Here is a 21,116-nt window from a genome sequence, read left to right on the forward strand (position 1 = left end):
AGAGTGACCATTGTGGTATTTCCACTAAAATACCTTCCTGCTGCCCAGCAATTTTTCACAGATTTTCCATGCCAGAAGTTGAATCTACATGGTGGACCTTCCTTGCTTGAATTTGTTCAGTCCTTTTCTGAATTCTTTACACTTTTGGACACCACAATATTCTGTGCCAATAAACTCGAGTTTCATTATGTGCTTAGTGAAAAAAATATGTTGCTTCTGTATATCTAGATTCTGTATATATCTGCTGCTTGATCCAGGATTCTGGCAAAATTATAGAGAAAAAAAAAGTAGGAGATACAGGAGATAAAATTGCAGGTAAGTAAGGTATTAGAGCCAGTGACTTTCACTGTCTTTCCCATTTTCTACAGCAATTAACCATTATCAATACCTAAATGCTAATGCCATAAATAACTTCATTATCCTACTATATGGGAAAAATCTGTTCACTGCAGTGGACATCTTTATGAGATTCTCCTCTGCGTTTCACAGGGACATGACGATAGCCGCACCATCATACCCACATGGTTTCAAGCCAGCCTAGTAGATCTCCATTGTGCATTTTAAAATTTGAATTCTATCAAATACCATACAGCCAAGACAGAGGCTTTAACCTTGGTTTACATAGGGCTAGGCTTTTTCTGGTCTAAGACACTACAGTAGAATGGCAAAAACAATAAGGGGAAACAACGGAGGAGACAGGAATGTCATTCATGTTAACATATAAATAAAGCGTATAGAAACTGCATTTAAGGCATAAAGGGCATGTAAAAGAAGTTGATATGACCAGATGGCTAAGGAGCAAGGAGAGAGCAATTCCAGAAACTGCAAGGGGAATAACAAACAGAAAAAGAGAATAAAGATTATAAAGCTCATACTGAATAAGGCAAATCCAAGGGGAATTTAACAGGAAAACTACAGACGTAGTTATGAAAAAGAAAAAATAAATGTAAAAGCAAGTCAGTAGAGGTTTGAATTGAGCCAGAAATATGATTTCTCACCTGGGGAGAGACTTCAATTTTATGGTCTTGGCATTAACAGTTTTAGAAGCTGAAGTATTAAGGAAGATCTCCTATAAATATAGTAGCAGGATCCGGGAGAGCAGGAGGCAGAGACTGGCCAGAGAAGAAGGACGGGTCAAGGAGTAAGTTATATATTTAAGACCTTCAGAGATGGGTTCAGGGCTTGGCTTCCTCAGACACCAAATAAAGCATTTCCCTTTTCGGTGTCTTCGTTTCCTGCTAATAAAGCTAAGATAAAAATATTTCTTTGATTTTTGTCTCATTTATGAAGACAGATGGCTCTTAAGGACTGACTGACAGATACTGATATGGTTCTAGTTGGCAATGAGGTCCTGATCTAGCTACAGATACAGCTGTCAGTCCCAGTAAAACAAATATTAGGGTGCCCAGTATTGGAGGTGAAGTTTTAAACATTAAAAATTATGTATTTCCTGTTAAATAAGTATAACATTCAAATTACTGAATTATGTACAAGATTTACTCATTGATTTGGATTTATTCACCTTCTTGTCAGCCAGTTTCAGAAACATAACCTTTAGCAAAACCACACAAGGGCTTCACAAGGTGAGAGGGAAATGCTAATTGGTTTTATCCTTTTGTGAAACAATCCATCCAAAGTTAATTAGAATAGGTTTGCTTTTTCCTTGCAAAAATAATCCATAAGAAAGACTGATAGGCAGAGCAAACTGCGCCTTGCACAAAGGTGGTAGGATTTAAGTGATTTTGAGCTGTGCTCCCAGAACTCGGTTGCCTTCAGGCATCTATCTGGTCTTTCTCGGTAAATGGCATAATTAGGGCCCGAGTGTAAACCCCAGTGGTGAAGCCTGATAAGAAGTTAATCTTCTGGGCACCACGTGGGCCAAGAGAGATGTGCCAAAAGGTCCACTTAGCAAAGGTTTCCCGTCCTAGGCTGCGCCACAGCATCACTCAGCACTGATAAACAGCTGCAGGATTTGCTTCCGAGGTGCCTCAGTTCAGCCGTGCACAAGTCCCACACACATCACAAGGGCAAACAGCTCAGCGCAAGCAAAGGGCACCACCTGCACCTTGTACCCACTGTGCAAATGGCACAAACACAGCTTTGTGAGCCAAACACAGCCACTTCTTCATATGCACAGTGGGACATGAAAATCCTATAGATGCACACACCCCTGTAGAAATAGGATTTGGGTTTAGGGGTTTCAGCTGCACTAGGTATAAACTAAGGCATTTCTTACTGAATTTAGGAATGCTACTGAGGGCACTTGTCATTAAGATCTGATCATAGGCCTTTTGAACCTGCTGACTGAGACCAAGCAAGCAGAATACAGGTCAAATCCATGTCATCCCAATTTTAGGCTGAGGCAGCCCAGGACCTACCGACAGTACAGAACCTAAAAACGTTACAGCATGTTCAGACCCCCCACAGCCATGTATGAGAAAGGGAGAAGACAGTCATGTGTGATTTCCCATCTTCTGTACAGGAGAGAGGAGAAAGTCCCTGGCTGTTGGAAAAGCACCGCAGAGCTGCAAAAGAGTGATCGGCACCCATTCTCTGCAAGCCACAGACCCTTTCTTTTTTGGGGAGGAAAACACTTTCTTAGTAGCAGAAGAAATGCTGAGACCCAGCAGCCATGGACCCAAAAAACTTCCCTCTAGGGATATTTAAGAGCAAATCTCAGTTTCAAGAGGGATGCAGGACACCGAAACTGCTCCGGAGGAATCCGACTGGAGCCGCCAGAGCAAGCAATTGTGGGATGACTACAACAATGGCAGGAGTTAATAAGGATTAAAATTGTTTTATTAAGCAGGTTCACCAGAATTTACTTATTGCTAAACCTGATTAGTCGGAGACTGTCTCCGTGTTCTTACTCAGTTGCTGCCTGCTGCCTGCTGAATAGACAGAGGGATGCTGGAGAGATTATTTCTAAGCCCTTCCCCCTTCCCTCTCCCCTCCTCTTCCAGGACCACACTGACAGTCCCAAGGGAAACAGTGGAGAGACAGGGAGAGGGCAGGATCCTGCAGCTCTCACTCAGCATATTTCACCAGGAAGCCCCACGAGTCCAGGAGAGGAGCTGCCACTTAGGACGCCGTCTCCTTTGCAAAGGATCTATTAGTACAACACACATTATACCAACACATACAAATATTTTCCCCTTCCAGGGAAGAAGCAGAGAAAAAGAGACTTTGATCTCCAGAGTGCTACAGTGATTTTTTTTTATGTAATCAATACCATAAAATATCCCCAGGTCTTTCTGCTGGATTGTAACTCAGCCGATCAGTTTACGGCATGTATACTTCACCTGCGGCGAAGGCAGGCACCGGGCAGCAGCCCGTGGCGCGGTGGTGAGTAACTTTGGGGAAGTTTCCTTGGGGTTTTTGTAGTTTGCTGACTTGGGGTAATAACTGCCTGTGAATCTTCAGAGATTATGAACAAAACCAGGGATTTGTTCCTGAAAGGATGAAGGGGGGGGAGGTTGGTAATGTGTATTTCAATTGTTTTTCTCCCTCTGAGCTGACAGAATACTTTGCTTTCTGTCCATGTAACAAAGTTTTCTATAGGGTGGGCAAATGTCCCCTGTATTTTGCCAGTAATTTGCATTGACTGGGTGGATAAGAACACTTGTCATTTAAACAGCAATCTACTCTTAAAGCATTTTACAAACATCTACTAGTTAATGCTCACAGTGCCCCGGAGAGGCAGGCAAAACAGGCGAGTAGTGAAAGGAAGAGGAATTACAATCTGAGCATTCAAGTTAAAGCAATTAAGAACTTCGCATCCAGCTGACGGCAGGTAATTGACCACTCTAATAACTATTAAGCAGCTTAGTTGAGTTAGTGTGTATTTAAGGGTTTATAGGAGCACGAGAGCCATGTGCCACCCACCAGAAAAGGCAGCGATCTAGCAATGACCGCGATGTGCTGGGAGAAGGGACCGATCTGTTCACGTTTGGATTTGCAGGCATCCGACCCTTTGCGATAATTATGAATGAGGCTTTAGCTCTCCTCCGTGTCTGCGTGTTGCCAGACAACCAATGAGGCTGCCAAGCAAATCGCATTCACGGGCTGCAGATTTCAGGAAGAAGCACAGAGGTGACTTTTACTCACACACATGCACTCGCTAATTTTGTGGTTTAGGAAAGTAGCCTGAAGCACCCTTTCTCTTGCAATAACTTCTGCTATGTTTTCTCCTTCTTCACCTGTCTTTTGGCTGACAGATAATCCTGGTCTGATGCCATTTCGGATGTCCCAGTGAGAACTCTTAGAGATGCCTATTCTCTCCGGAGGCAGTGACCAAGACTATAGTAACATTAGCTATGCTTCTTGTAATTCCTTGAGCCATTTCTTTCCTGTCTCCGTTGAAACTCCTTCTGTCAAAGGGGTTCATTACCAAAGAGCCAGGAGGATTTACCACCCCGATCAAGTCTCTGCAGTCGATCTAAAGACAGAGATCATGATAAATGTTGGAGGCATCAAGTACCTGCTACCTTGGAGTACTTTAGATGAATTTCCCCTGACCAGACTGAGCAAACTTAAGCTTTGCAGCAGCTATGAAGAAATTATTCAGCTGTGTGACGATTACGATGAAGACACGCACGAATTCTTCTTTGACAGGAACCCCAATGCTTTTGGGATGATTGTCAGCTTTCTAGCAGCAGGGAAGCTGATGCTCTTAAGAGACACGTGTGCCTTGTCTTTTCAGGAGGAGCTGAGATACTGGGGGATCGAGGAAACCAACCTGGAGAACTGCTGCTTTCGAAAACTATTTCAAAAACTGCAGGAGTTGGCCGAGGTACGGAAAGAAGAGGAGCTCCGGAGGAGCAAAGAAGCTGCATGTGTCTTGGATGAGAAAACAAAATTCGGACAGTTTATGAACAGACTCAGAGATATGGTAGAAAATCCGCAGTCAGGGCTCCCAGGCAAAGTCTTTGCTTGTCTCTCCATCCTCTTTGTGGCCACCACAGCTATAAGCCTTTGTGTTAGTACAATGCCAGATTTAAGAGCTGAAGAAGACAGGGTAAGTAAGTCCTTTATAACTGATCTAAATATAGAATTAAAAGAAATTTGTTTGCTTTGCTAGGTATACATCATTAAAAAGATGAAACAGATACAGAAAATCCATAGCAATGAGGTTCAAAACTGCCCTGGTAATGAAATGGTCTGCAACAGAAAACACAATAGTAGCTAAAAATCAGTTTCAAAATGACATTCAAGAATAATGTTAACAAAGTACTTCACTAACTGTGAGCTAAAATATAGGAAAGTGTTTCTGGACAGAACAGATATTGCAGCTTTATAATACGGCATTAGTTTTCCTTCTTAAAGAGCATTTGCTAGTGTAAGTTATAAACTTGTTACACTGAGACTCAAAGTCACATTGTGGAGTTTTTAACATGTTTTACTCTCAGTTATAAGCAATCTCTTGTTTGGACACATCAGCAAAAGAAATGTTTTCCTATGACAGCTTTACTTTTAAAAACAGCCAGCTGTCTTCCTTTTTGTTAACTAAGGCAAATATTTCAAGAGGAAGAAATATTCATTATTTTCTTCCCACAACAATGTTACATTTCAATAGTTGCATAAAGATTAAAGAGATAAGAGATACATGAATAATTTTCACAGAAACAGGTACTTAATGCTGGGCCTCCAAAAATCATGATTCCATGCTTATAGAACTTTATATTTGCCCCCATATATATATATATGTATTGTAGGAGTAATGCCAAATACTAACTGAACTGCTAATCACATACAAAGCCTTTTCGAGTAAATCATCCACAGTAATTCAGAGCAAATAAGTCATGTCTGTATCATACATGAATGATTTTTTCTATAACATTTCTGTATGTCAGCATTATACAGATTTGTTATTCTAATAATAAAATGGAGGAAAGTAAAAATCAAAAGTTATTTCAGATGTAGCAATGTTCAAACTTATCAAATAACCTTGACTAGTCTGTTTAATGAATCCTTCACTTCATTTGCAAACTGTCCTTCCAAAAGTGGTGAGCAAAATCAGACTAAATGAACTCCTTACCCCACTAAGATAAGACACTCCCCAAAGTATTGTATATTAATGAATAAAGACTTTTTTACATTTGTAGCACAGCATGGTGTACACAACAATACATATATATTTTATTTCCCAAATAGTAATTCAAAACAGCATAGTCATGGTGAAGATATGTTGTGATATTTGATGTCTTTCAATAACGCTAAGGACTGTACAGAAGGCTGAAATTCCCTGTTCTATTTAACTCCTTAAATATTAACTTATATTTGCATAGGAAAACTACTACCTTTCAGTGATAAGTCTGGTGCTCTTGTTGTCTTCCACAGCTATTACTTTTGGCAGAAAAAAATGTTACCCTGTTCCAATGCTTCTTCTGAGAAAACATTTTAAATATAGAACATCATTCTTAGAGTTAGATGCAAAAACATTACAAACTCTGCTCTAGGAAGTGCTTCTCACTAACTTTGTTAATGGAAGCAGTCTGATGCATTTGATTTTTATTTTCCAAGCAGTGCAGAAAAATCTTTTGTAAATACTTTTCATGGAAAAAGAAAAAGAGCACATAATATTCAGATCTCAGCTAGATGAAATATGTTATGCATTTTTGAAAATAATTAACCGCATTTTAGAACGGGAAGGATGTTCAGGTTTACAGGTATATCTGCTAGCTGAAGTGTAGCTACTATACCTAGACTTTCTATAAAACACTGATAACACTACTTCTTAGAGATTTGCATAAATATACTTTAAGAACAAGCAGACTGGACTGAAACAAACTCAAAAGCAGGGATGCTTAATGTGCAGGGGAAAGGTTGAAGGATGAACTTGGGCAAAGGAACAGATCTGTCCAAACATCACATAATTTACATTTACAACACCAGGCTGGTGCACCTTGTCACTGTGTCCCAGAAACACAGAACAGAATATTGAAAGTCCTGCTATTTGAACCGTTTAAAATTATGCCAGTGAAAATATAGTGGAAAATGTGGGATAGAATACTCACACCTTATGGAAAAGCACAGAATTTGACATGTCAGATATTTTCCATCCCTAAATTCTCAGCCTGCAACACCTAAGATTTTATTAATGGGGTTTCTAAAGAGCATATCAGCTAAATCTAAACAAATAACTCACAGAGCTTGACTGATTAAAAATACTACTTGGTTGTGACCGAGTCACACCCAGGGAAACTGCAACTCTGCGCTGAGATTTGGTGCTCAAATTGTTCACTGGCTGGCCTCTGAAAATGACTCACAGGATGAGGCCACATTTACCAGCAACCTGGTACAGGCATGCAGCACCTGAAATTTTGGCACTGGGGGCTGAAAAGATCACCTGACATCCTTTTGCCCAGAGACAAAAACCAGCCAAACTCCTTCAATCAAGTTTCTGCACAGCCTGCAGTTCCACACCTGACCCTAAAGATGCCCATCCTGAGATTTATTCATTTCTGAGGTAAAGCCTGACTAAACCTCTATGCATAAACGTGCTGAAGGTATTTTAAGAATCCATATTCCAATGTCTTTAACACTGGAAATGGAATTTATCCATTCTGAAATACAAATAAAAAAGGCTTTACCTCTGGCGAGTATGTATCACTGTAGGCTCCTTTTTCACATCATCACTGCCACACTAAGAGAGGGAGAAATGGCTGGGTTCCAGCTCAAGGAGAAGAATCAGGTTTAAAAAAAATAAATAAAGGAAAAAAAATAATACAAAGTGACTTCCATTTCACTCAGAGGCTTGGCTGATCCCACCCTGCAGGCACACGAAATCACAAAATCACTTGTTCTTTTAGCAGCTGCTAAGCCAGGACTGGCTTAGGAGGAAGAAAAGCTGCCCGGGCAGGCAGAAGAGCAAAGAGGAGTCCTCACCACCCGAGGGAAAGTGAAAAGTACGGTCTCTGGGAAAGGGATGGCGAGGAGCCAAGGCAGGAGCATCCGCACCAGGGCAGCCCAGTCACCCTGGCAACCCGAGGGGAGGGAAGGAGCCGTCCGCATGGGCAGTGGAACGGGGAGGGGGGGGCTGGCCTAAAGATAGACATCCAGCCGAAGCAAAAATATAGAGCAAGTTACTAAAATTGACGCCACGCACATCCCCGAGAATATTTCAGATGACATTTAGGAACTTCCTCGTGAGAAAGAAGAAATAGAACCAGAGATATATGAGCAAACAGTTCTGTAACTATATGTCACGCAAGTACGTCACGTGAAGGAAAACAGCCCCAAGCAGAGGAGGTCAAAAGTTTGGGAAAACTCTAGAGAGGTAAATTTGTGCGGCTCTAGTGATCTCAAGTTTGAGCCTGACCATGAAACAGGTGTATAAATGAATCTATCACACACAGTACTATGGAAAGACAACAAATTAGGTTATCTGCATAAAACAACTAAAATTTCACATGCAATATCCATACAGCTTTATCTAGGATATTTGCAGCTATTCCTTATGGAGAGCAAACTGTCTTCAGTAAGGAAGCAAATACAGCATCACCAAAATGTGGTAATCAAGGCACATGTGTATGTGCAGGTAGAAAAGAAAGCATATTTGGCAGCAAGGAACTCTGTTTATTATTGATCCAAACAGGTAGCAGCTGTAAGCCTGAGAGAACTACAAAGCTGCATCCTATTTAGGATAAGAAAGCTGAGGCAACAAAATCTACATTTTCCTCAAACAAAGGAATTAAGTTGAGTTCAGTAGGGTCCAGGCAAAAGTCCCATCAAAGTCCCCCCAGCAGTCTCAGTCCCACATAAGAGTCACTATCAGCATCCAGAGGGTGTAACAGAAATAGGCACTGCTCAGCACATCTAATCCAAAGGGAAAAAAAACATCTTTACACCTGTGAAATATGGAACAAAAACACTGCAGAAGGGCTTGGACAGTAAGACTGTCTACTTTGAAGCACTCCTGGGATTTTTTTTCTTTTTTGGAATAGATTTCTTTTATTGAGTCCCTAAAATTGGCATCCTCTGGAGAAATGACTCAGCAGAAAAGGTACAGCAAGGACTTTTCTTCAGGAAAGGCAAGCAAATTAGGGTCAGGGAAAAAAAAAAAAAAAGAAGAAGAAAAGGAAACCCCAGATATTTCCATTCCGTTTCCCTCAGCACTGGTGGCAATGACGTCTTTTTCTCCTGATGCAGAAGTCTCCAAAAAATTACACTTATATGACATCTCAGTTAAGAGAGAAGGAAACATCTATTCTCTGTTCTCCCTCTGTTCTCCAGTGATAAGTGAGTGGTCCGACCTTGTTACTACTCATTTTTATGTTTGCTCTTAAATGATCTTGATAGGCCTGTAATTGCTTTAGGTATTGTATATAAGCTAATGAAAGAGAACCAACATACAAAGCAACCAGTATTGTCAGGCCTAATGAGTTTATCTTGAAACTTAGTATATTCATTTGCTGAAGCTCCAGTTCATGGGGTCATTTGATTACATGGAAATCTAACTCATTTTAAAAGACTACATTTTTGGTCACTGGTTATATTGAGAATCCAGAAAACGTGAACAAAGGCAGAAAAAAACAACAACACAGAGATACATAATAAACAGGACCATTTCTAAATACATATATGTATTTTTTTTCATTCTACATCATTATTAGAATCATAGAATGAATCCCAGAATGGTTTGGGTTGGAAGGGATCTTAAAGCCCATTTAATTCCACCTCCCTGCCATGGGCAGGAACCCCTCCCACCAGCCCAGGCTGCCCCCAGCCCCATCCAGCCCGGCCTTGGGCACTGCCAGGGATGGGGCACCCACAGCTTCTCTGGGCAACTATTCTGGAGGCCCCGACTCAGGTTTTTTGATGCTTGATGTTGCTGCTGCTGTCCGTATCACTCTGAAAACGGCCTATTTCGCTTGTAACCTAGAGGAAACTGCCCAGAAACACATTTTCTTTAAAAGTGGCATTACAGAGGTTTATAGGAGGAAAAGCAATTTATTGGTCTTCCTGTGAAGAGAAAGAAAATCAGACAAGACATTTGTTTCACCAGGGTTACTATTGCCGCAGCTAAATGGGGTAATTAAAAAACGTCACATTGACTTGCAGTTAAGCAGTTCAGTATGTGAAGATATGTGTGCAGGAGATATATCCTCAGCATTCAAGCTATTAAATCCATTGTGAAGACATTATAACATTATACTCCAACCCTGCCCATAACCTGCAGATAACATTAAATCTCGCTAGTGCACTTATTGAAAGAAAACTTGAAGGGCTTGGGGATGAGTGGAGAAGATAATAACCCATATAGAGAGTGTCACTGAGAGGTGTGCAAACCCAGTCCTACTGCTCGCAGTCTGCAAAGATAAGGCTCTCCATCAGAGTGTAATTTGGCCAACTGGTAGAAGCAATCACCTTTGTTAAACAGGATATGACAGCTGAATTTTGACAGATACCCTTGGCTACTGACTTTATAGCTTTTAAATAACAGGGTCTAAACACTGATCAAAAAAAGAATTTTCTAGCTGAATATCCAGGGCAAAATGATTCTTGCTGAATAATACCTTTTTTTCAATGAGTAGTTAAGAGTACTATTAATGAAGTGAAGCCCTATTCGGACTATATTTGACCAGCAGAGGTATTTGACAGTAACTCTATGTTCAAATTTATCTTCTAATACAAGGTATATATCACACAAACTATGGCCCAGAATTACTTGTTCTACTGCAAAGAGATTAATGAAGTTCTGACTTTCAGAGACACTTTGAATGCTCATTTAAAAGCGTAAGACCAAAAAGACACGTGTACATGCCTATTTACAAATATATTGGTATATACATATGACTTGAAATTACTTGGAACAAAATAAAGCTGGACACGCTTTAGATTTATTGCACCCGTCCAAGAATTTTTCTGGCTTTTTGTCAGAACACATATTGTGGACACTCACTTGCCTAAATTATCTAGTCATTCAGTACAGTTCTGATTTCTTCTAACCATTTTAATCACAAATTAAAATATTCCAACATTTGAAGATATAAAAAAGTGTTTCACTGAGGCACCAAAAACACATCTACCAGGTGCACTTAGCACAGGTTGTATTAGTTAAATAACAATTGAATAAAGATATAAACATAAGCTGTGGAAAAAAAATGAATATTGAAGTACTTTGATATATACATATTATTGCATTATGGGACATACCTGTTTTTGCAGCTTACATGTCCATACAGTAATGTCAAAAGTTTAGACCTTGGAATTGGATCATTATGTTAAGACACTCATTTAACAGTTGCACACTATTAGTGATTATTTTCCAAGCATCCACAAAGAGCATTGCATACTTCAGCATTAAATATAATATATACAACAACATTGGTGAAGTCTACACTACTTAAGCCCTGCTCTACATAACCAGAGAGGGGCACCAGGGGGATAGATCCTGCTGAACATCCCTGTCTCAGCTCACGTCCACTGCCACAGAGAGCAATTTTCTTTAGAAGCTCTGGACACTCCATTTCAGTGACTAAATGGATTCTGCATGGTTTTCAGAAGCTGTCTCTGCCAGCAAAAGGTCCAGTGTTCAGAAGGCACAACTGGACATTATTAGTTTGCCTTATGTTCATCCAGCTTTGGCTGTATCCCAACAGCACCAAGTCTCCCGGCTCTGCACGCTATCCTGGGGGGACCCCCAGCTGCTCTAGCTGCTCTGCAACAGGCAGGCAATCAACTGCAACTCAGTGTGCCGGCACATGTACTCCTCCCCGGGAATCATGCTTTCTTCTCCTTTCTACGCTTTCAAAGTTTGCAATAGCCACACTAGGAAAAACCCTGTTCACTTTCCTCACTTGAGTCCTCTCAGGGGGTTCAGCATAGATCATTACCTAATAAATGCTTTCTTTGGAAGATGGGTATTTCCTCCCATGGAGAAGGCACTCTATCTTTGGAAAATGCTATTTGGAATCAATGCATCCTCCAAATTCATAGAAGTAAGGCATCAAGCATTAAAAATAACCACCCGAATTTCTCTGTGCTGTAGAAATTCCTCCTTGAATATGACAGAAACCTCTGAGGACTCTTCAGCTTACTGCTACAGCCAAAATCAGAATCTGGTATTTTAGTTCTGAAGATGCACGAGCAGATCTAATTGCTAATTTCACTGCAGCTTCAGAGCTACGAACTGCATATGCTGTGCTTACTCCCACAGTGTCAGCTCCTCCTGTCAGCACCAGTATTTTCCCTTGAAACAGATTCAGCCATATGTGGGGCCCTGCTGTACGCCCTGCAGTACACAGGTACAATAACAGGTACCTCTGCTGCAAAGAGCTTACGATGCAGGAGGAATGGAGCAGAGAAGAAACGGTAATAGTGCAAAAGATTTGATCAGAAGTAAAACTGGAAATTGAAAGTCTTTCTTCTAAGTCCCAGATAAATACCTGTCATTTTGAGTATATTGTTTCTCACAGTTACAAAACGAAGTCTGCTAAATTTCTTACTGGAAAAATAAAGAAAAAGATAATACCTCCACATTTCTCTCCGAATACAAATGTTCTGGGGTCACCACTTGGCTTAGATCAAACTGAAATTCTTCAGATTGATTCTCACAGTGTTTGCAGAATAAGGACCCAAGCTTAAGAGTTAATCGAAGTATTTTATTTCAGTTACATTTCCTCCCCAGAGGGGATGATCTGTGTTGGATACAGAGATAAAAATTTCCCCTTCTCTATGTTCTTTGTAATGCCCACATTAATATAATCCCACTATTAGTTTAGTTTCCTCAAATTTACTAGTTAGAGCAATTGTTTTCATAAGTCCAGGTTTCTTTCCCATAAAGCAAAATGAGTGGAAAATCGTTCTGTGATCAGAATACACAGCACTCCTTTAACCAGCTCATCATTCTGTAAATCAGGTTACAGTTCTCTCTCAGCAGGCAGTAAACCTTTTGATTTTATTGCATGGCTCTGTAACCATAAATCCAAGTTTTGAAGTGATCCATAACACGGGGTTTTCAAGTTCTCCCTGGCCATCATTTGATTCAGCAGAGCATGGTTTCATTATTCAAATAATTGCAGCAATGCAGTCGCAGTGATTCAGCAGTACCTCCAGCCCTGCAGCTGGATCCCACAGCTCCAGGTAGGCAGGGAACACAGACTGGTACAAGACTTACTAACTGAATTGTCATTTTACGGCCAAAAGAGATTTCTCTCCTGCGTCTGTTCATTTTGTGACACAGAGAGGGATAAGAATACCTGGGAGATGGTTTGGTATCTTGGTTATACAAAAATCTATGCAAAGTTTTTGGTCTGGTTCCACTTCACCTTAATGACTTTCCAGACTTGTAGACTCACTCTGTAGACCCACTGTGTGAGAGAGAAGAACTGAAGGTACATTACCCTGCATTTTTATCCACAGAGGGAATTCTCTGGGGACAAGCTACAGCCCACGATGCAGTGCCCACGTATAACCTTGAGAAGTGCAGAAGGCTGGAAAACAGCACCTTGCCCAGGAAATAAGTCAACCTTGGGCTTAGAGAGGATACATACACAGCTGAATGGTTTTCTTTATTTTTTATTTATTTTATTTATTTATTTATTTTCTGTGGGGGCCAAAAGGCCAGCCTGCAGGAGCACCTGGCTGCAATAAGCCTCTCTGCCAGGCGGTGGGCAGCAGTCAGCCTGAGCAAACAGGCAGTGGGCAGGTCGGTAGCCTCAGTACAGACTGATCCCATCTGCTGCCATGCCAGTGGCCGCTGGCCTCTGTCCACAATATAGCGTGTGGACCAGGGAGAAGGGTCTGAGCAGTAACTGGCTGTATCTGAACGTGCCGAAATAAATTGGGACGTGCCAGGGTAAGTTTAGCAGATGTGGACTGTGACCTTGCACCAACCCTGCTGCCAGGCATTTCTGGTGTGAAAGACGGCGTTCTGGCAGCTTGTCCCTCAACTGCAGAGTACTAAGCAGGTCCAGGTCCTGTCTGTCACTGTTTAAAGCTCCAAGAGGAGGCTGAACCAAGAAGAGTCAAGCGTATTGCTTTATTGAGTTCCTTCTCTGCTTCGTTCTGTGTTTGTTTAGTGTCTTTCTGGGTGACTGAGCACCAAAACAGCCTTTACTCAGAAGCAATCACTACTGCGTCTAGGGTGGATCTAGCTGGGAAGATGTTTCAGATCCTTTCTGTCCAACACTTATTTGTTTCATGTCGATGAGCCAGCTGGTTTCCATAAATGTACCCTGCAAATAACAATGCTTGCATGTAGTGATTCAAGCATGATTTCTAACTGGGTTTAAAGACTTTTATCAGCTCAGATCCATAAATAATATTACTTGTCTTTCTAAAGGGTAAATATTCACTTCAGAAATACTGGGGTAAATCTTCAGCAGCAGAAAACTAATCATCAGGTCAGGCAATGATTCAGAACAGCTTTTCCCTAGCATATTTTAATTATAAAATGCCTCAGAGTGCAACCAAGTGGGTCACAAATAGCCAGTGCAAAGAAGATCCTGAGGACATGAGAACAGCTCCTTGGTGCTCTTATCCAGTTATCTATAAATGAGTTTATAATAACATTTTTTCTCCTTGTCTAGAAAATGTAAACAAGTACATTGCATATGAAAACCAAGGTGGACAGATGAGATATATATTCTGCAAGGGAGATTCTGATTCAGTCTCCCTGGGCATTGCTACAACTATTGATGCATGTACAGATATTATTTTCACTAGATGAGATTTATATCTGTTGTAAGATAGGATAGTACAGCATAATTCTAAGATCTGGTTTTGTTTATTAACCTAGATGTCATTATGCTTTAATTAATGTTTCCTGGTAAACTAAGAGAGCACTTGACCAGGAAATTTATCTTATTTATCCTATCTTATGAGCGGCACATATCTCAAGTTCATTTAGCTTGAATTCACTGTTAGGGAATAAATTTCACTTCTCTAAACTCACTTGTGCAATTAAGGCCTGCGATTTAGATGCAACACATCACTCTGGCCAGTGCTGGCATCAGAGGTGCTGAATTCCTGAACCTCAGATCCTTTCAAAAAATGTACTGCAAGAAAGTTACAGCAAAGCTCCCGGGAATTCAAACATTTTTCCCTAATAGTAATACTACATTCTAAGCACAGTCCCTGTGTAGATCCAATTTGCTTAAACTTTTGTAAGGAGAGTAGATTAAGAAAGCAAAATATATAGAATTATTGATTATAAACAGAATATAGACTTGACTAGATGAACTCATGGTTCACCCAGGCTTTAAAACTGCAGTCCCAGTCCCTTGCATCTCACAAAAGAAAAGGGCCAGAGAAAGGCAAAAGGGATGGAATGGGTTCACTAAGACAGGCAGAATTCCTGAGGACAGGAACAAGCTACGACCTGGACTGTGACAGAAGTCTACAAAATTGTAAATAGCAGGAAATGAGGAAAGGTCCATTGACTATTTAGAGTCCTTCCCAGTATGATAGCTTAGGGGCATCAGATGGAACCAACAGGAACTTAGTTCAAAGCAAAGAAAGAAGCAAGTTTGCATGCAGTAGGCAGCAGACAAAAAGAATGGCCCAGCTTTATAGATGAGAAACACAAACACCACCTCCAGCGTAGGAAGCTCTGCAGTAGAAAACAGAAGCCAGGAGACTTGTCTTGGGCACCCGTGCCTTCTCAGGCTGGTAGAATAGGGCACTGGGCTAACTGGACTCACTGTGGCCATTCTTACTTTTTATTATGAGCCTATCGTTTTCATATCAAAAGAGAAGTTAATAAAAGTATCCAAAAATGAGGTTTTTTTTACTGTAACGCTATAAACATTCCAGTACATAACAGAACCCAGAAAATGAGCCATTACCTTATACAGCAGAAGGAAGTAATGAAAAAGTAGTATGAATTGCTTATTATCTCTGGCGGCAGAGAAATTTGAAACAGCCACTTTACTTCTTTGAGGTGGTGTATAAATTTAAGAAATCATACAATATTTCAAACCATTAGGCTCAATATATAATTTTTTATATACAAATCATTGTGTCCTTTGTTGCTGAACCAAATGTTCTTTTCATACATGAGATCAATACCAGGCACTCTTTTTATTACATTCACACCATACGTTGTAGAATTCAGCTAGAGACAAGTTCCATAAATCCTGATAAATTCTTACACTATTCAGAAGTAAATCTGCAGGAAGTATAAAGTGTTAGATGCTCACTCACTGCTAGCTTTGTTCTAATTGTTCTCCCATCAGAGTCAATGACAGGATGAGTACTGATTGATGCCATGATAGTGTAAAACATCTCAGAGGGTTTTATGGAAAAATCCTACCCAAAACTTTTTGTGGTCAGTTATAAATAAAACCTCATATTCCCTCCATGTTCGTGATCAGTGCTGCATTGGTCTGGTGCTTTTATAAGTTCTACTACACCATGATACTATGGGTATAAAAATGCAGTCAGGAGGAGAAAAAAGTCAGTGATAAATTTGACTCAAAGATATAAAAATAAAAGCTTAGAATTCTGCTCTAGTTAATATTGAGGGCAAGAGAGGGAGTTTTTGGTTTTGCTTTGGCAGTCTTTGATCACTAGAATTTCCCAAATGTTTTTGCTTTGTTCCGAAAGAGAAAATATATAGAAGCTGTTTTTCCACAGAAACTCCTTTATTGGCCGTTTTTGCAAAACACCTCTCATTGATCAGAATATTTGGCTTATAATTGGACAGTTCACTGAAAGTAACTAACATCTGACAGGAGGTTGGTGGCAATAGCAAATCTGAAATCTACCATTGACATAGGGGTGTCTGTATTTTGGGAAGTACATGGTATTTGAAGTCAGTGTGCTATTTTGCCTGCTCTTTGGACAACAGCTGTAGGTGGAACATAAAGCACTACAAGGTCTGAAATCATCAAAAATACTAAGAGAAACAGAAATTGGCCTTGGTATTTGTTGTTTCCTCTTTTCCCCTCTTACTACAATATTTGCTGTTTTGAATGGAGTATTCAAAATGATCAAGAATCTTCAAAGTGACTTCAAATGACAACCTAGTCACCTCCATGCAGAACTACAGTACTGCATGGATAAATCAGTTCCCTCCAAGATAAACAAGGATGGTTTTGCTGCATGCTTTCATCCCGCATAGGCATGTTTGAGGCAAACACATCCTTTTTCCATCCATCTCTCTCAAAAAAAAAAAAAGAAAAAAAAAAGAAAAGAAACCAAGCACAGAATACACTGCATTAATCAGTGTCAGAGACTGCGATACTGTAACTCTCTTGATTTCTGCAGAAGTAGAAGCAAAAGGGGCTGGTTTGAATCATATACAAACATTTCTGAAGTGTCTTTTGCAAAGTATATAAAAAAGACAAAGTGTGCTAACAGGGGAGAACTCACCATCCTTTATATCCACAGTTCTGCACAAAGGAAAAATAAAATGCACAGTTATGTTCTTGAAAAGTTTGGCTTGAAGAATGCTCTTCTGAAAAATGAAATATGCAATTGGGAAGCTGCCTGCACAAATTGCTTTCTCTAAGCACAAATAACTTCCCATGGGGATTACTGAGGCAACCGAGGTTGGAGAGAAGATAAAAACTCCCAATCAGTTCTTCCCACACTACTCCTTAACTTACGTACTCTGTTCAAAAGACATCCTAGATCTTAACAGTTAAAATTCCCAGCAAACAATTTTTTTTCTTGTATTTTCCAATGAAGGAATAGTGAAAACTACACATTGATTTGAGAGCAGCATCACCTGTAAATGTATAAAAGTAGGTAAATAGCAGGTGTAGTGGAAATTCAGCCCAGTTAACAAAAAATAAAATAAATCTTGATGGGACCAATGAATAATTCACAGGCCACATCACTGGAGTGATCACAGGCAGGTCTGTGAAGAGTCCATGCTGTGCTGTACAAATAATTTACAACAGAAAAAAAGTGAACACTGCATAACACAATTGCTGATCACAAGCAATCTTATCAAGCCAAGTCAGCAACTCTGCAGACATCAATGCACTCTAGATACTGTCACTGCAATGACTTCAGATAGGGCTATAACCTCATCATCTACACATAACTCTAGCAGAAGCAAGTCTTTGTTACCTTTTGAGATGTCTATTTTGAGAGAAATTATGATCTCCTTTGTCCACTGTGCATAAAGAGAAAAAACCCCCAGAGTGCTAACTCCCCAAAGAGATGAATTGTTCTGACACACTGTGTTAAAAAAAATAAATAAATAAATACAAGATATATTATGATTTTACCTGGGGAGTCTCAGATAGCCAAGGATCATAACATGTGATAATGATGACAGAACTACAGGCTATTTTTATATAGGTCTATATTTTTTATATAGGTTTATTTATATATTGGCTTTTGCACATTCATTGCCTGAACAACAAAAAAATGTTACGTCTCAAGAATAGCTGTAATTCTATCGAAAAGGGCACTCTTAAAAAAACATCACATCATATTTGATGCAGAGTGTAACTGAACACTGTGAGCAAATTTAATTAGTAATAGGGGTATGCGTTTCCCATGGTGTTTTTCATCAGTATTGCTTGTGAAACGTGGCTGAGAATGGGTAATAGCATATAAGGAACGGTTCCTGTATTCTCTAATTTACCCAAATAATCAGGAGTTAGTTTACATTTTCCTCCTCATTTTACTGCAATAGGCCAAAAAAATTCATTTAAGCTCAGGAAAACAGAATAAAAAATAAAATAAATGTGAATCTGAGGTAGCAAACTAAAGCAATTCGTTTGATAACAAAACCAAGGAAAGCACTGCTCATAGCATGGAGTCTTAATACTGGGAAAGGATTCTTCAAGGCAAGTTCTGCCTACAGGAGGATATTTATTTTCCTTTCAGTTGTAGTTATAAAACATTTGTAAATATAGAAAGAAACATGATTTGCATATGGATAACTGAGCCAAGGATCCAGATGACTTACTGAATCTCTCTGAACCACTTTTAATTGCAGGAGAGTACGCAACTTTTGCGAAAGCACCATGCATTGAACAGCACCAGAAGTTTGCAGAGACTTTTGAACGTTAATCTTTCTTTTGAAGAGACACTATATTTTGTACAGGTTAATGAACCAGTCAAATTTAAATTAAATTGGGAGCTGCAGGTTGGAACTTAGAGGCTGTATGCTCAGAGGGAGTTGAGTTTTTCTCATATTCAGAAAAGAGTTTCATGCATTTGGACTGGAAGAAGCAAAATAATAAAATAAGCAGGCAGTATATCTGTTCATCTAAATATTTCATGTGCTTATTACCTCCTATTCACCGTTGAAAGACAGCTACCATACAACCTGCTAGCTGGGATTTTTATTATTTCTGATGTTAGTGACTCAAGAAGGTACGCATGGCTGCTTCTTTAATATTTTTGGATGCTGGTTCGCAGACTGTTCTTTTATTTAATTCTGTTTTCGTTTTGTGTCAGGGTGAGTGTTCCCAGAAGTGCTATTACATCTTCGTCATAGAGACCATCTGTGTGGCTTGGTTTTCCCTGGAGTTCTGCCTCCGATTCATTCAAGCAAGGAGCAAGTGTCAATTCTTCAAAGGGCCCCTGAATATAATTGACTTCTTGGCTATTTCACCCTATTATGTCTCCCTCATCTTGGCAGAAGATGACTCAAACGAGGCGGACGACAGGCCAAGCAGCAACACATATTTGGAGAAGGTTGGTTTGGTGCTACGGGTTTTACGTGCCTTGAGGATCTTGTATGTAATGCGCCTTGCCCGGCACTCCTTGGGCTTGCAGACTTTGGGCCTCACAGTTCGGAAATGCACACGAGAATTTGGCCTGCTTTTACTCTTCTTATGCGTGGCTGTCACTCTGTTCTCTCCTTTGGTCTATCTTGCCGAGAACGAATCGGGCAAGGTGCTTGAATTCACAAGCATACCTGCCTCTTACTGGTGGGCCATCATTTCAATGACCACTGTGGGGTACGGAGATATGGTACCGCGGAGCGTCCCGGGCCAGATGGTAGCTCTGAGCAGCATCCTCAGTGGGATTCTCATCATGTCTTTTCCCGCAACATCAATATTCCACACTTTTTCCCATTCCTACTCGGAGCTGAGGAAGGAACATGAACGATTGCAGTCTCGGGTAAACAGAGTAAAAAATGCCAATCATTCTGGCGAAAGTGACACCTTCAATGACACAGACAGCTTGATCCTGGAGGAGCCAGCATCACCGATCAAATACATTTACACGGGGAACTAAGCCTTGCTGTAAAACATTCCCAAGAACAGGAATAGAAATATACATATGTATGTCAACATAATACATAAAGCAAAGCAAGAAAATTAGGTTGCAGCGCTATTTTTCTCTGTCAGGATAGGTATAACAAAGCAGTACAAGCCAACGCAGCTGGCTCCAACACATCATTATGGAGGCAGAGGTTTTGAGAATGGCAAAAGTCGGAGTTTATTCGGTAATAAATAAATATACATTCTTCACTAGGACTAACGATAAGATTCAACTTTGTCTCTGCCAGTTATGTATCTTGCTGAAAAACTAATATTGAATGAATAGTAAACAAAACAGCTTCTGTTGGCACAAATAACACTTATTTTATTTGCCTTTGAATTTCCAATGTTCTTTGCAATTAACACCTTGAGCCAAGCATTAGAAAGGATTTTTTCAGGGCTATGCACCAGTGTTATTTATACAATGCTCATTAGCCAGGCATACAGAAGACGCCTCAATATAAATCTGAGCTCTGTATCTAAAGCTATTAATAAGCTTATAATAAAAGCACTATATGTGAAAGCTTTCAAAGCTCGCCTGTAATCAGACGATCAATTTCTAAACAATGAATTGCACTGCTGTTGTAAGACACATAGTGTTTGCAAGAGAATTTGCTTGAAATACAGTTGCAGTCTGAAACTATACACATTTCATACTAGACAGAAGTTTTCAAACTTTTTTCATATATTTAAAAAAATGAAAAAAAAAGGGGGAGGGAATAAAACCCAAACTTATTGAACATACAATTGAGCTTGTGTTTTTTTGTTGCTGGTGGTGGTTTTTTGTTTGTTTGTTTTATAATTGAATGGTGTTGGCTTCTCTAGAAGAAAAAAAATAAAAAGTTATCGAAAATAAAATGACAGCTCAGAAGTATTCAAATGTATAAAGAGCAAAAATGAGAGGAATGATTGCCGGAGGTAGTGGGAGTGATTTGC

General features: G+C 39.9%; 2 protein-coding genes across 4 annotated transcripts in view; one reads left to right on the forward strand and one right to left on the reverse strand.

The window, feature by feature from the left end:
• WFDC1 (WAP four-disulfide core domain 1) overlaps window positions 1-8,028 on the reverse strand; it is an 81,063-nt gene extending 73,035 nt beyond the window's left edge. Inside the window, exon 1 of the mRNA XM_080551871.1 lies at window positions 7,888-8,028. Within this exon, the coding sequence (XP_080407997.1) occupies window positions 7,888-8,013 (126 nt within the window). The 5' untranslated portion in view covers window positions 8,014-8,028. The remainder of the gene's footprint in view (window positions 1-7,887) is intronic.
• KCNG4 (potassium voltage-gated channel modifier subfamily G member 4) lies at window positions 597-21,038 on the forward strand. Of its 3 annotated transcripts, XM_080551870.1 has the most exons (4): window positions 597-3,345; window positions 3,962-4,092; window positions 4,218-5,017; window positions 19,369-21,038. In XM_080551870.1, the coding sequence occupies exons 3-4, from the start codon at window positions 4,268-4,270 to the stop codon at window positions 20,152-20,154; spliced, it is 1,536 nt and encodes a 511-aa protein (XP_080407996.1). In that variant the 5' UTR covers window positions 597-3,345; window positions 3,962-4,092; window positions 4,218-4,267; the 3' UTR covers window positions 20,155-21,038. The 3 variants fall into 3 exon arrangements, with proteins under 3 accessions (XP_080407996.1, XP_080407995.1, XP_080407994.1); XM_080551869.1 differs by lacking the exon at window positions 3,962-4,092; XM_080551868.1 differs by lacking the exon at window positions 597-3,345 and having other exon boundaries at window positions 3,833-4,092.
• Window positions 21,039-21,116: the final 78 nt, after the last annotated feature.

Source organism: Anser brachyrhynchus (genome assembly GCF_964034855.1).
Source record: "Anser brachyrhynchus genome assembly, chromosome: 12".
In the NCBI taxonomy this organism is placed as follows: Eukaryota; Metazoa; Chordata; class Aves; order Anseriformes; family Anatidae; genus Anser; species Anser brachyrhynchus.